Source organism: Sapajus apella, unplaced genomic scaffold, assembly GCF_009761245.1.
Source record: "Sapajus apella isolate SASKATOON/1434 unplaced genomic scaffold, GSC_monkey_1.0 scaffold1, whole genome shotgun sequence".
Taxonomy (NCBI): Eukaryota; Metazoa; Chordata; class Mammalia; order Primates; family Cebidae; genus Sapajus; species Sapajus apella.
The window spans coordinates 72,401,462-72,417,824 of record NW_022436941.1 but is presented as its reverse complement, the minus strand read 5'-3'; the positions used below and the strand labels follow the sequence as shown (position 1 = coordinate 72,417,824).

Below are 16,363 nucleotides of genomic sequence, written 5' to 3'. Positions count from 1 at the left end.
CATAAAGAATGCTCAGAATTAGATTATGCAAATGCTTCTTTTATCACACTTTCAAGTGGTACAGGCACGCCTGATTCTGATGCAAGGCAAGAAAATTCTAGTTAGCTTTTTATTTATTTAATGTTTCTGTTTTAAATGAGCAGAAGCTCACTAAAGCGTAAAAGAAATTAGGTCTTCAATAGGGCTTGCCTCATAATCACCTATGTGTTTCATAACCCAACAGAGATGATGAATAAATTTGCTGTGGCCTCATAGTTTATAATTTACCTGTGCACCGTTTCAACAGAAATGGTTTTTATGCTCTTTAATTTCAGGAAACCTGTGATCTGGGGAAAATAAAGCCTGAGGCCAGACGATACTTGGAAAAGTCGATTAAAATGGGGAAAAGAAATGGGCTCCATCTTCCTGAACAAGTACAGAATGTAAGTTTATGTTTCCTTATCAGAAAAAAATGAATAAATAAAACAAAATACTGGTTGAACATCCCTAATCCAGAAATCCAAAATGCTCCAAGATCTGAACCTTTTGGGTGCCAACATGATGCTCAGAGGAAGTGCTCATTGGAGCATTTCAGGTTTTTGAAGCAGGTATGCTCTAATGGTAATAATGGGAATATTCCAAACTCCAGAAAACTCCAAAATCTGAGATGTCTCAAGCCCCAAGCATTTCAGATAAGGGATACTCAACTTGTGCAACAAAAAACAGAAAATAGGGAAACAGATGGGTTACAATAAAATAACCCATAATATAAATCCATCTACAATGTATTTTGTATTTAATGGTTCTAAATTCTGTAACTCCTGTTAACCTCATGGTGACTGACAAACAACTGATAACTTAAAATTGTTCTTTAACCTTGTACAAGTTTTATTTGTTTCATATGTGTTGAGCTTATTTTCCCTACCCTGTTTTACATTCTTTAAGAGCTGGTTTCAGATCTGATAGTTGATTTGTATTTTTATTCCCTTGGTCATACAGAGATACGGCACTGATAATAAAATCCTTACTGATGGAGAGTTTTTAAAACCAGCACTTTGAAATGGAGTATCCTATGTTTAATACATGCCCCTTAAAAGAAGAGAAATTAGCTGCTGAAATGTGCCTCTCAAACTTTTTTTTTTTTAGACAGAGTCTTGCTATGTCGCCAGGTGCCAGGCTGGAGTGCAGTGGCATAATCTCGGCTCACTGCTATCTCCGCCTCCAGGGTTCAAGCAGTTCTCCTGCCTCAGCCTCCTGAGTAGCTGGGACTATAGGAGCGCACCACCACACCCAGCTAATTTTTGTATTTTTTAGTAGAGACAGGGTTTCACCATGTTGACCAGGATGCTCTCAATCTCTTGATCTCGTGATCTGCCCACCTCAGCCTCCCAAAGTGCTGGGATTACAGGCATGAGCCACTGCGTTTTGTCTAATGCCAGTCAGGTCTTCCAGGTTCAAAAATAAACTCGGTTCCAGAAGTAACCTTTTGCTTCTTTGACAGGAAATATAGTCCATGATTTATTTCCAGGTCATTCTTCTAGCCAGCAGAACTGGAAATAAGTTTGGAAGAAATCCAAATCAAGTGTTGTCAGCATGTTAGCTATAACCACAGGCACCACTGAGACATGGGTACCTTTCTCCCACCTAAAGCCCTTTGAACACCTTATAACCTCTTCCTTCACCTAGTTAGAGGAGAAATGTAATTGATATCACTTACCTGACCCTTTGTCTTCCTGGTCAATTCTTAATTCTGTTTGGTGCATGAACACTGTCTTAGTTAAGATATGTTTGGTTACATCCTGTTTAAACAAGAGATTTATTTGCTTGTATAACTGGAAGGCCTGGGGTGGGTAAGCTGCATGGGTTGGTTTGATCCTGATGCACAGTAGAGTCACTGGCCACCTGATTTTTCTGTTTCTCTATTCTGTCTTCCTCAGTGTTAGTTTTAACTAAAGGCTGACTTCCTTTCATTACCAAAATGGTTATAAATCTAAAAACTCCACCATCTATAAGGACATAGAGAAGCCAACAGTAAACCTTTCCTCATGTCTTAATGGCCCAGAGTGGATTCTATTTTTAATCCTGAATTTCCGTTTAGTCAATGGAATACCAGGTCTGGGTTATCTGAACAGTCTCAAGGTCAATGAGGATGGAATGACGGCCCAGCTGGTGTAGAAGTCACACTCCTAGAGTTGCAGATAGGATCAGGCCCTATCTGAACAAAGTGGGGCAGAAGTAGAAGGGGGTTGAAGAGAGAATCAGAAAACAGCACTGAACAGTGTATTAGGGCAGTAGTCTCAAATTTAGGGTGCATCAGAATTACATAGAGGGCTTATTAAAACTCTGATTATAGGACTTTTAAGAGTTTGCACTTTAGTAGGTTTAGTGTGGGGGTCTCAACAATTTGCGTTTCTGGCTGGGTACAATGGCTCACGCCTGTAATCCCAGTACTTTGGGAGGCCAAGGCTGGTGGATCACCTGAGGTCGAGAGTTCGAGACCAGCCTGACCAGCATGAAAAAGCCCATCTCTACTGAAAATACAAAATTAGCCGGGCATGGTGGCTCATGCCTGTAATCCCAGCTACTCGGGAGGCTGAGGCAGGATAATTGCTTGAACTCAGGAGGCAGAGGTTGCAGTGAGCCGAGATCATGCCATTGCACTCCAGACTGGGCAACGAGAGCAAAACTCCATCTCAAAACAAAAACAAAAACAAACAAACAAAAAAAAAAACAAAGAATTTGCATTTCTAACAACTTCCCTGGGGATACTGATGCTCCTAGCCAGGGCCACACTTTGAGAAGCAGTAAATTTCATTATATTGGCATTGTTAGAAGAATGGGACAGATTAATAAAATTGTATCTTTTTTTTCTGGTGATTTCTCCTTATTGCCTCCTTTGATCTCCCACCTAATACTTTTTACGCACATCTTAAGGTCTATAAACCATCTTTGTTTAAAAAGCTCCATGAAACTTTTCCCCAAAGCAATAATAGAATGAATTACTCAGCTCTTATCTCTTGGTTTACTTCATAACCATATGCTGATTACTGAACTAAAATTTTGAACTGGAAACTGTTAGAAATATGCTAATTGGACCGAGTGCAGTGGCTCATGCCTGTAATCCTAGCACTTTGGGAGGCCGAGGCGGGTGGATTACAAGGTCAAGAGATGGAGACCATTCTGGCCGACATGGTGAAACCCCGTCTCTACTAAAAATACAAAAGCCAGAGATGGTGGCTTGTGCCTATAGTCCCAGCTACTTGGGAGGCTGAGGCAGGAGAATTGCTTGAACCCAGGAGGCGGAGATTGCAGTCAGCTGAGATCTCGCCGTTGCACTCCAGCCTGGCAGCAGAGCAAGACTCTGTCTCAAAAAAAAAAAAAAAAAGAAGAAATATGCTAATTGGTAATGGGCTGCTAGATTTATTCATTCACTCAGCAACTATTTGTTGTGTACATACTATGTGCAATATATTGCATTTACTATACCTCCTACATTTATTCTTCAAATTCACAACGAATTCCTAAGACATCACCAGGCTTGCCTTTCTGTAAGTGCTACACACAGATACACATGGACATGACATAGTGGACTGCAGAAACCTATTTTACCAAGCACATCCCTGCAAAAGCACTTCCTGAAGTGTGGGCACAGAAGTCAATCTTCATATAAAAGTGAAACATGCTCATTTGATGGCAATAAAAATTAGTTTTTTTTTTTTCAAGCAATTCCCCTGCCTCAGCCTTCCAAGTAGCTGGGATTCCAGGTACGCACCACCACGCCCAGCTAATTTTTGTATTTTTAGTAGAGACGGGGTTTCACCATGTTGGCCAGGATGGTTTCAAATTCCTGACCTCAAATGATCTACCTGCTTCGGCCTCCCAAAGTGCTGGGATTACAGGCATGAGCCACCCTCCCCAGGAAAAATGAGATTCTTTTTATTGCTAATGTCCTGCATATTTATCTTCCTTTCAGGAAATCAAATCAATGAAGAAAAGAATGAGTGAGCTATGTATTGATTTTAACAAAAACCTCAATGAGGATGATACCTTCCTTGTATTTTCCAAGGCTGAACTTGGTAAGTTTTGCTATTTTTCTAGATTAAATCATATAATTTAGACAAATAATGTTACCTCACAGTTGCTTTACTTTCCAGATACAAAATTTCTAAATCTTAGTTCAAATAATTATTTTAAAAATGATCCAGTACCTAAGCCCACCAGCCCTTCCACAGAAGAGACAAATCAACCAAAATTAGATTTTAGGCTAATGAGAGTATATACTATTTCTAGAGACAGTCCAGAGGGGACTTAGTATCTTCTTTTTCATAAATTTTTTTTGGTAGTTTATGCTTATGTTTAATAGACTTCAGTACCTTAAAATTTTTTTGGCCTTGCAATGTTTCCTGCATTGTATCTTAAAATAATCTCTTCTTATTCAGTCCTGGTTCTTCTTGACTTAATTTTGCCTGTTCTCCACTAAAACATCATTTGCACAAGTTTACTTAAACCTGTTCATATTTTGAATTACCATCTCTCAAGGCACCTGGCCTCTAACAGCCACCCCCATTTTAGCAACATCAAAATAATATTAAAAGGATTGTCATTATTTTACTTGAATTTCAATTACTCCACAAAATTCCTACAGTTACTAAAAGGCACCATGCCAATGCAAAATACACCAGTAATGAGTAGAAAATTTGATATATGAGAAAATGATTTTTTGCAGGTGCTCTTCCTGATGATTTCATTGATAGTTTAGAAAAGACAGATGACGACAAGTATAAAATTACCTTAAAATATCCACACTATTTCCCTGTCATGAAGAAATGTTGTATTCCTGAAACCAGAAGAAGGATGGAAATGGCTTTTAATACAAGGTGCAAAGAGGTATTATAAATGTTCGTCTTTCGTTTTTAATGGAGTGTTTTAAGAAAAGAGTTTACTTTGTTTACTAGTGTCAAAGTCAGCTCAGAGACTGCTATTCCTATTTGTGTGTACACTGTATCTCTAATTCCTCAGACTTATAAGACTTCTAGCTTTTTCACTGCTCACTGGCAACCTGCTTGATGCGGTCACAGGATAAGCTGTTCTAATAAAAATACAGTGCGTTAAATAAACTAGAAGTTGCTCCTCTCCTAAATGAACAATCCAGGACTGATAAGGCATCAGTCCCTCAACAAGTGACTTCCAAGTTCATTCCTTTTTTAGCCTGTTGGGAAGTGGAGGAAGAGCACGGAGCGAGCATCTTGTAGGAAAAGACTTGAAAATGACATACATCAACTCCATTCACATCCCATTGACTCTGATTTCATCATATCTAGCTGTAAGGAAGGCTGGGAAATGTAGTCATTAGTGGAAAGCCATTTGCTCAGAGTTGGGGGTTTTATTATTAAAAAGAAAAGTGACTAGAAATAGTGGTTGCTTAGAGATGGATTGGAAGGAGTGCAGGAGAAGAATCACAATAGAGGGTAATCAAGATGAAATTTCCAGGGGGATAATTGAAATGTTCATTGCCTTGATTATGTTAATGATTTCACAACACACACATACATCAAAACTAAACAAATGCTTTAAATATGAAGAAGAAAAAAGAAAGATTCTCAGTCGTCTAGCCAGTTCTACCATGATCTGTCTCTCTAGCTGTCCAAGTAACCGTGAGGAGCCTTTTTTCAATACATAAGACTCATTCACCATTTGTTAATTCCCAGTTACTGCCTTAAGCTCAAAGACCAGTATCTCTGCGTGGTTGTAGCGTCTCATAATCTAGCAAACTATAAAAGGACCCCTCACCCCAACACCCTCCCCTCATATCCACAGTGATGGAATAGGAAAAGAACCGCACGAAAAGCTCCCATTTGGAAAATGAAAGACTGGGAAACATAGTGAGCCCACAGCAATTTTCTAAAACTTTCAAATTCCTAAGGAATTGTGAAGATTCTGTACTATAGTGAAGTTTCTTGGTTAGCTTATTGGACTAAACTTGGGTCTGCTTTCTCACAAGAATTCCTTTATTAGTTGTACTCCATGGCCCCCAGTTTTGCCCACAGGGAATTGTTTTTGTCTGTTATCTTCGATGACCATATCTTGGGGGACTGCTGGTCCTGTTAATGCCAGGTAGAATCCCAAGAGTTGCTTAGGGATCAAATAATCACAAACTTGTAGGCCAGGCTTATGGTATTTTTGGTAATACAGCTTCCTCAAAAATGTAGGTTTCTTGTCTGTCTCTAATCAGATGCATGTCATAATAACTATACCCAAATATCACTTTTGGTCATAGTTCTTAAACTTGCCAAATCTTATATACTGGCTTCTGAATTTTATTCATCTCACTCTTCCTCCATTTAATAAAGTCTGCTTTCAGGCCCTCTGAACATAGTGAGCTTGTGGAGGAAAGCAGCATTCTCAAACTCATGTCTGCAGTTCAGTATCTCTGAGTGACAGCCTTTTCTCCTGGCACTGGAAATACAGAGCAGTTGGCTTTTTCAACCAGCTGAAGATTGTGGGCCATAGAACCTCCCTAAGAAGAATTCTTTCCCTTCCGTCTTTAGAAACTGGCCAATTCTCACCCAAGCTCATCTCTCCCATGTAATTTTTCTAAAAGCAACAAATGCCAAAAACACCTGCCAACATTATTAGTTTTCCCAAACAATTTCTCTAGAGCTAAGACTCAGTAGGTGCATGGCCTGCCTCCTGAGTTATGACAAACAACAGTTTTCACAAATGCCCATGGTATAATGAGAATCACCAGCTTTCCAGCCTGCAGTGTCTGGGTCCTAACCTTCCGTTCCTGTACATTTTTCATTTTTATTGTTAGTAGTACCCTATTTCTGGTATTAATATCTATGTGTGTCAGGGTCTAGGCTAAGGGACTTTACAGAAGTCAAAAGCACGGTAGCTCAAATAAGATAAAACGTATTTCTTTTTAGAAAGTAGATTAGAAGTTACCAGGGAATGGAAGAGGGAAGACTGAGGAGTTAATGGTTAGAGAGTTTCTGTTTTGGGTAATGGAATGGTTTTAGCAACAGATCATGATAGTGGTTACACAACAGAATGGATATTATTACCATTGAATTTTACATGGCTAAAATGGCAGATTTTATCACAATTAAAAAAAAAAATTGTCTTGTAACTATAAGTCAAACAGTGAGTGGTCCAGAGGTGGAAGACAGCTCTACCATCCTCAGTGTGTGGCTTTCAGGGTCATTGTTGTCGTCTTCAGTTCACAGCCAGCAAGGCAAAGATCTGTCAGACATGACGCAGAAATTTCACTCATCACTTCATTCACATCCCATTGTCCTATTGAGTATCACATGGCCACAGATAGCTTTGAGGAAGGCTGGGAAACATAATAGGTAACCAAGTGTCCAGCAAAAATTTAGAGTTCAGCCATGAACAGTGGCTCACACTTGTAATCCCAACACTTCCAAGAGGCCAAAGTGAGAAGATTGCTTGAAGCCAGGAGTTCAAGATCAGACTGAGCAACATGGCAAGACCTCATTTCTATAAAACCTTTAAAAAAAAAATCAGAGTTTTATTACTAAAATAAAAAGTGAGAGAACAGATATTGGGAGAAAATTGGCAGTCTAGAGAGATCTGGAAAAACTGAAAAAAATGGAAGAAAAATCCAAATAAACTATTTCATTTATAACTTGGAGAATTATATGTATTTCTCTTTTCTATGTTTCCATTTTAGTTTTAAAATAATAATTATGACATAATTATATAGTGTTTGGTTATGTGCCAGACATTTTTCTAAGTACTTTACATATATTATCATTTGAATCTTCATAATTACTCTTCAGTGTAGGTACTTTTATTTTCCACATCTTGCAAATGAGAAAACTGAGGCTCAGAAAGCTACAAAATTTGCCCAAGATCAGGTAACTAGTAAATGGTGGAACCAAATTTTGAACATAGGCAGTGTGACCTCAGTGTGTGTTTTTCCTTAGCAAGCAGTCTGTATATAATTTGCTGATTTGATTATTAGGATTAGTTTTCTCTTTTACTTTAACATTTTTTACTTCCTCTAGAAGAATTACTTTTTATTTCATTGTTAAGAAAATAATAAAATAATGTCCATTTTTATCTTTGTAATACAAATAAAATGTAAAAGATATTTGTAATGTTAACTTGGGAAAAATCCCTGAAACTTTTTTTTTTTTTGAGAGGGAGTCTTGCTCAGTCATCGAGGCTAGAGTGCAGTGGAGCAATCTCGGCTCACTACAACCTCTGCCTCCTGGGTTCAGGCAGTTTTCCTGCCTCAGCCTCCCAAGTAGCTGGGATTACAGGCACCTGCCACCACAACCCCCTAATTTTTGTATTTTTAATAGAGACGGGGTTTCACCATTTTGGTGAGACTGGTCTCAAAATCCTGACCTTGTGATCCACCTGCCTTGGCCTCCCGAAGTGCTGGGATTACAGGTATGAGCTACCACACCCGGACCCCTGAAATATTTTTAAAAGCAGAATTTTATAGTGTCTCAGTTCATTTGTGCTGCTATAACAAAATACCACAGATGAAGTAATTTATAAACAATAGAAAATTTTCACAGTTCTGAAGGCTGAGAAACTCAAGATCAAGGCACCAGGATTCAGTGTCTAGAAAGGGCCTTTTTCCCTTGTCTTCACATGGCAGAAGGGGGAAGGGCAGAAAAGGCCCAAGTTCCTTAGCTCCAGCCCTTTCATAAGGCACTAATTCATTAGTCACTTCCCTGCCTTTTAACACTACCACAAAAGGGATTACATTTCAACACATTCATTTTGGGGGACATTCAGAACAGAGCATGTGGCATTAATTATGTTCACATTGAGAATATATTTATACTGTTCTGCAGCCATCACCTCCATCTACCTGCAGAGCTTTTTCATCTTCCTTAACTGAAACTGTACCCATTAAGCAGTAACTCCCCCTTATCTCCTTTCCCCAGGCCCTGGCAATTACTGTTCTACTCTGTGTCTCTGAATTTCACTACCCTAGGAACTTCATAGAAGTGGAGTCATCAAATATTTGTCTTTTTGTATCTGGCTTATTTCACTTAGCAAACCTTAAAGGGTCATCCATGTTGTAGCATGTGTCAGAATTTCTTTCCTTACAAAGGCAGAATTCTATTACATTGTATATCTCTGCCACATATTGTTGACCTATACATCTGTCCATGGTCACTTGGGTTGCTTCCATCTTTTGGCTGTTGTAAATAATGCTGCTGTGAACATGGGTGGGGAGATCTCTCTTTAAGTCTCTGCTTTCAATTATCTTTGTTATATACTGAGATGTGGAATTGCTGGATCATATGGTTTAACTTTTTTAGGAATTGCCAGAACATTTTCTACACCAGCTGAACTACTTTACATTCTCATCAGCAATGCACAAGGGTTCCAACGTCTCCATTTCCTCACCAGCACATTTTCTGTGTTTTTAAAAATAGTAGCCATACAAATGGGTATGAAATGAAAATGATAAGTTTTATGTCATCTATATTTTACCACAATAAAAATGTCCAAAAGAACTGAAAGTACCAACATTTGGTACAGTTCTGTCAGTAAAAGTAAATATGGATTCACTGTTTTCCTTAAAAATATATTTTCACTCTAAGTTCATAGCACCTACAGTTTTACTAAGACCTCATAGTTCTCTCCTGAGATTTAAAAAGTCATAAATTATTTCTGACATTAAATCATGAAGCCAAAAAAAAAAAAAAAGTCTGTAACACTGAAATGGAACCCGAAGTTTAAATGGTCTAAAAAAATTTGACAATTTTACAAAACTAAAAATACATACAAGTAATTCTTCCTTTTAGTGCTTTGGTTCAAATTATTGATTAACCTTTTTTTGTTGCTGTTGTTTATTACTAGGAAAACACTGTAATTTTACAGCAGCTACTCCCACTGCGGGCCGAGGTGGCCAAACTACTCGGTTATAGAACACATGCTGACTTTGTCCTTGAAATGAACACTGCAAAGAGCACAAGCCACGTAACGGCCTTTCTAGGTTAGTTCTTTGTTTTTTCTATGACTGTTTTGCTGTACCATGCCAACGGACAGAAGGCCTCAGAACATAATATGCCTTTGAGGACATCCTACTTTTCATTGATTTGAGAGAATTATATTGATCACCTATTATGTGTTAGATAGTATGCTTGGTTCTGGGGACTGCTCATTATTTATATTGCTAGTATAGGCTTGGCTTCGCTCTATCTTATATCTTGTTTGAGCTTTTTATATTAATTTCTAACATGACTTCTAGGTTCTAAGAGAGAGTTCTTAAAGTTACTGGCTTTATTCACTGTCACTAGGTATTTAGCAGTCATCACATTGCTGCTTATGAATTTGTATAAAATAAGCTGACCAATATGACATACATGAAAATAGAACATATATAAACAAAAATCAGTTAATATTCCAGAAACCACTTGTTAATATACAAAAGTAATATAAAATAATATTCATAAAAACTATTACCTAATAAACTATAATATAAAATGATTACATCAAAACTATTATCTAATAACTATATTAACATTAATTTAAACTCCATAAATGGTATGTATTTGTTATTGTATGATTCACTCATTCATTCATGAGACATTTATGAAACAACTCTCCAGCCTTAGGCAGTATGTTAAATAGTAGGATTACAGAAAGGAATAAGACAACGTCTTTTTGGCTGGACGTGGTGGCTCAAGCCTCTAATCCCAGCACTTTGGGAGGCTGAGGTAGGAAGACTGCTTGAGGCCAGGAGTTCAAGACCAGCCTGGGAAACAAAGAGACCCCAACCCTGTCTCTACAAAATATTTAAAAATTAGCCAGGCATGGTGGCACGTGCCTGTAATTCTAGGTACTTGGGAGGCTGAGGTGGGAGGATCCCTTGAGCAGAGGAGTTCAAGGCTGCAGTGAGCCATGATCACGCCACTGTGCTCCAGCCTGGGTGACAGGGCAAGACCCTGTCTCTAAAAATAAAAATAATTTTTAAAAAAAAGACAAGGTCCTTTTCTCAATGGACTTATCACTTACTAGAAACAACAGAAGTGTGGACAGATAATTGTTCTATGGTCTAGTGCATGGTACATAAGAGGATGGCTCAGAGAGTTAACAGGTTTATAGAGAATGTTTCCTTCAGTGGTGATTGCATACACTGAAATTTTCCTTAGTAACCACCTGATTAACTTGATTCATTTAAGAGAGCTTTCCTTCTAATTTGAAATTGGCATATTCCTATGTAAATTGTCCTCTTGGGAGGCTAAGGTGGAAGAATCTCTTGAATCTGGGAGTTGGAGTCGAGCCTGAGCAACATAGCAAAACTCTGTGTGTCTGTGTGTGTGTGTGTGTGTGTGTGTGTGTACGTGTGCATGTGTGTATGCACACGCACACACACATGCACACATATATATGGAAAACTATATCTTTGTATCCTCCATGAGTTTCCTCATTTCTCTTCACAGTATTCCTTGGCTGCTCCTCCATCTCTCACATTGTGGGGTTGCCTCCTGAACCGCCATAGCCTTTGCAGGACCAGGCACATTTTTATCTTAACATATGTAACAAAATGTGAAAAATAAATACATAAGAGCATACTCATTTCGCCAAATACAGTAAAATGAAAATTTGACCACAGCAATATAATTTGTAGTTCCCAGAAGTTTCTCCAGCTAAAAACTGGAATTGCTGTGTCCAGATAGACCTTCATAGAAATGGGTTAATGAGAAACTAAACACATGGCTGTCGAATGCATTGATAGGAATTTCTGGATACCACTGACCATAGGTTACATCTGATGTGTTTTCCCTAGCTTTCTTAGGAGTCTGACTAATTTCACTGAAGAATAATCATGTATATGAGTTTAATTTCACTATTGCTTTGTTTCCTAAATTATAACATTCTTGAGTCAGAGTTCTCTGAGATAAATTTCACCTTTGTTGATGAATTGAGGAACTCATGGCCCAGTTTTGGTGGTGTTAAAAGAAAAAGGGTTAGGACCATAAAAATCAATAACCCCAAAGAGCAAATTGTGCTTCCATAAAAGAGCCTGCTTTCCTCCCTCACTTTTCCCTCTTCTTTTCCCTCTTTCCACCTGGTTTATCTGTATTGACTACTGCAAAGGAGGAAGCACCATGCTAAAACATGGGTGGTATGTGTGAGTATGCTTGCTCCCAGGCGCAAGAAGATCACTAACTTTTCCCACTTCCTTCATAGATGATTTAAGCCAGAAATTAAAACCCTTGGGTGAAGCAGAACGAGAGTTTATTTTGAATTTGAAGAAAAAGGAATGCGAAGAGAGGGGTTTTGAATATGATGGGAAAATCAATGCCTGGGATCTACATTACTACATGACTCAGACAGAGGAACTCAAGTACTCCATAGACCAAGAGTTTCTCAAGGAATACTTCCCAATTGAGGTGGTCACCGAAGGCTTGCTAAACACCTACCAGGAGTTGTTGGGACTTTCATTTGAACAAGTGACAGATGCTCATGTTTGGAACAAGAGTGTTACACTTTATACTGTGAAGGATAAAGCTACAGGAGAAGTATTGGGACAGTTCTATTTGGACCTCTATCCAAGGTACTGGGGATCACACTGTTGGAAGGGACCTTAGGGATTCAGCTCCTACCTACTTTAAGACTCTACTCTTAGCCAGGCACAGTGGCTTATGCCTATAATCCCAAAGCTTTGGGAGACCAAGGTGGGAGGATCGCTTGAGGCTAGGAGTTTGAGACCAGCCTGGGCAACACAGTGAGGCCCAGTCTCTACCAAAAATTTAAAAATTAGGTCAAGCTTGGTGGCTTACGCTTGCAGTCTCAGCACTTTGGGAGGCTGAGGCAGGTGGATTGCTTGAGTCTAGGAGTTCAAGACCAGCCTGGGCAACATGGCCAAACCCTGTTGCTACAAAAATTAGCTGGGTGTGGTGGTACATCCCTGTACACCCAGGTGCTTGAGAGGTTGAGGTAAGAGGATCGCTTGAGCCTCAGAGGTGAAGGCTGCAGTGAGCCGAGATTGTGCCACTGCACTCCAGCCTGGGTACCAGAGCAAGTAAATCAAATAAGTATTGTATTTGACGAAATTAGTATGCTTTTATGTATTTATTTTTTAGGTGTCTCAACAACAAAAAATTAAAAATTAGCTAGGTGTGGTGGTGCACACCTGTGCTGAGGCAGGAGGATTTGAGCCCCAGAGTTTAAGGTTACAGTGAGCTATGATCGCATTGCTACATTTTAGCCTAGGTGATAGAGCTAGACCCTATCTCTAAAAAAATTAAGAAATAAAAAAGACTCTACTCTTTCATATTTCTCACATGAGATTCTTAGTTTAGAGGTTTAAAATGTGGACTCTGAAGCCAGGATGTCTGTCTTCATCATTTACTAGATAAGTTACTTAATTTTTCTGTGCCCCAGTTTTCGTACCTACATTATAGGTTCTATAAAATGGGAGTCCTACTAGTACCTGCTTTGTATGGTCATGGTAAGGATTCAATTGGTTAAATACATGCAAAGCATTTAGAAGACTGCTCAGCACATAGTAAAGGCTTAATCAGAGTTAGCTGATACCATTGGCATTATCATCATCATCTAGTTTGTATACTACATTTACTTAATTTAATATTGACCATTGGCCAATATTACTTAATTTAATATTAACCACTGGCCAAGCATGGTGGCTCACACCTGTAATCCAAGCATTTTGGAAGGCTGAGGTGGACAGATCACTTGAGGTCAGGAGTTCGAGATCAGTCTGGCCAACATGGTAAAACCCCGTCTCTACTAAAAATACAAAAATTAACCGGTGCCTGTAGACCCAGCTACTTGGGAGGCTGAGGCATGAGAATACCTTAAACCCTGGAGTCAAGATCGTGCCACTGCACTCCAGCCTGGGTGACAGAGCAAGACTGTAACTCAAAAAACATAAATAAATAAAATAAAATTGACCACCAAAATGTTTATTATCAGGTAATCTGTCTGCCATTACTCTTACATCTATGGCCACATCCTTCAGTCTGAGAGACAACACAGTTTAGTAGAAGTAGCAAAACCTTTGCAGTCAGTCACATTTGAGTTTGAATGCTTGAGTGACATAACCTCTTTGAGATTCTGTTTCTTCCTCTGTAATATGGGACTGAAAATCCTTTTACTGGATTGTTTTATGCATTAAAGACTATACGCAAATCATGTCACCCAGACATCAGTCGTAAGAATTACAAAAATGTTGTTATTGTGTCTATAGCCTGTAGTAACTATAGATTCCATAGTGTTTCATCAGACACAAAAGGATTTGCATTTCTTTCTCCACAGGTTACTTTCTAAAACAAAGTCAACCTGTTACAGTTACTAATCATTTTACTAAATAGACCAAAGGAGAGTATAGTATCCCCCTCATTCAGGAATACATGCAAGTTTGTAATACACTGATTTTGAAAAGTAGGTTCAGTACCTGTGTCAGCCAGTTGGTGGGCAGAAGTGTCTTTTAGCACCTAAGTGATTATCCCAGTGTATTAGTCTCTTCTCACAATGCTATAAAGTGATTGAGACTGGGTGATTTATAAAGGAAAGAAGTTTAATTGACTTACCATTCTGCGGGCCTGGGGAGACCTCAGGAAACTTAAAATCACAGCAGAAGGGGAAGCAAACACATCCTTCTTCATGTGGTGGCAGGACGGGGAAGTGCCAAGCAAAGGGGGAAAAGCCCCTTATAAAACCACCAAATCTTATGAGAACTCACTCACTATCATGAGAATGGCATGGGGTTAACTACCCCCATAAATCAATTACCTCCCACCAGGTCCCTCCCACAATACGTGAGGATTATGAGAACTGCAATTCAAGATGAGATTTGGGTGGAGACACAACCAAACCATATCACCCGGTACTTCATGGACTCACTTTCACTTATGTTATGTCCTAAAAATAAAACCCTGCCAAATATAGATGAGTTATTTTTAACTAAAACATGTCAGGATATAGTTTTAAACCAAGAACTCTTTCAGGAGTAATCCTTTAATATCGGAGTCTCCTATAACTGTCCTCAGATTTTCTTTCCAGGGTGGAAGAACAGTTCTTACTACCTCATTCTGCTGTCTCACTGCCAAGATATGATTGATTTCTTTTGTACTCGGAGATCTGGTCATTGCTACCAGCACCCTGGTATGGGTACCAGAGAGTAATCTTTGTGAAAGTAGTGACCTAGTTAATATTTACTTTCCATCATCTTACATGTTTTCTTCATAAAGGTAAAAGAGATTAACTTGTTTTATTTGCCTAACTGACTTTTAAAAAGGGTAATCAGAATAGGTTTTAAAAAGACCACGTACTGACCGGGTGCAGTGGCTATAATCCCAGCACTTTGGGAGGTCGAGGCAGGTGGGTCACTTAAAGCCAGGAGTTGAAGACCAGCTTGGCCAACATAGTGAAACCCCATCTCTACTAAAAATACAAAAATTAGGCTGGGTGTGGTGACTCACACTTGCAGTTCCAGCACTTTGGGAGGCCAAGGAGGGTGGATCACCTGAGGTCAGGAGTTCAAGACCAGCCTGGCCAACATGGCAAAACCCCATCTCTACTAAAAATACAAAAATTAGCTGGGCGTGGTGGCAGGTGCTTGTAATTCCAGCAACTTAGAGGCTAAGGCAGGAGAATCAGTTGAACCCGGGAGATGGAAGTTGCAGTGAGCCAGGTTCTTGCCACCATACCCCAGCCTGGACAACAGAGCAAGACTCCATCTTAAAACAGCAACAAAAAATTAACCAGCGTGGTGGTGCATGCTTGTAATACCAGCTACTCAGGAGGCAGAGATAGGAGAATTGCTTGAACCTGGGAGGCGGAGGTTGCAATGAGCCGAGATTGTGCCACTGTACTCTAGCCTGTGTGACAGAGCAAGACTCTGCCTCAAAAAAAAAAAAAAAAAAAAAAACAAAACAAAAAAACCAGGGACTATGAGTCCTGTGAGCAAAAGAAAATGGGGAAAGGACACCTACTCCTAGAATGAACTAATAGCTTTTGGAGAATGAAGTCTAATAGCTTTTGGAGAGACCATCCTATATTGTGTAAGAATAGACTAATTGATGGTATAATTTATGCATTTTCCCAGGCTAACTGAAAGCATTCTGTTTCAAAAAGACCTGTCTAGTTTATAAAAGAAACTCACTTAATTGTGATTATCAATTCTTCACTTCTCAAATAAAAGGAAAAACCTTCTTGTCTGAAATTCAGTTTTTTATTAATTCTGATTTTAATGAAAAGGCCGCCTAGTTAGTCAAACTGTATCTTTTATTTCAAATATGTGCTTTAACATTGTTTAGTGTTTAATAATCCCATCTTTGAAAATGAAGAGTAGAATTTCATTAAAATAAATTGGAAATTCAGCTGTCGGTGTGACATGCATTCTTCATTCTTACCTCGA

General features: G+C 38.9%; 1 protein-coding gene across 3 annotated transcripts in view; it reads left to right on the top strand.

The window, feature by feature from the left end:
- The window catches only part of NLN (neurolysin), a 105,802-nt gene that overhangs the window by 50,734 nt on the left and 38,705 nt on the right, over positions 1 to 16,363 (top strand). For all 3 annotated transcript variants that reach the window (XM_032279498.1, XM_032279488.1, XM_032279506.1), the window contains 5 exons: positions 315 to 422; positions 3,953 to 4,055; positions 4,706 to 4,866; positions 9,832 to 9,967; positions 12,169 to 12,535. In XM_032279498.1, coding sequence (XP_032135389.1) covers positions 315 to 422; positions 3,953 to 4,055; positions 4,706 to 4,866; positions 9,832 to 9,967; positions 12,169 to 12,535 — 875 coding nt within the window. The remainder of the gene's footprint in view (positions 1 to 314; positions 423 to 3,952; positions 4,056 to 4,705; positions 4,867 to 9,831; positions 9,968 to 12,168; positions 12,536 to 16,363) is intronic.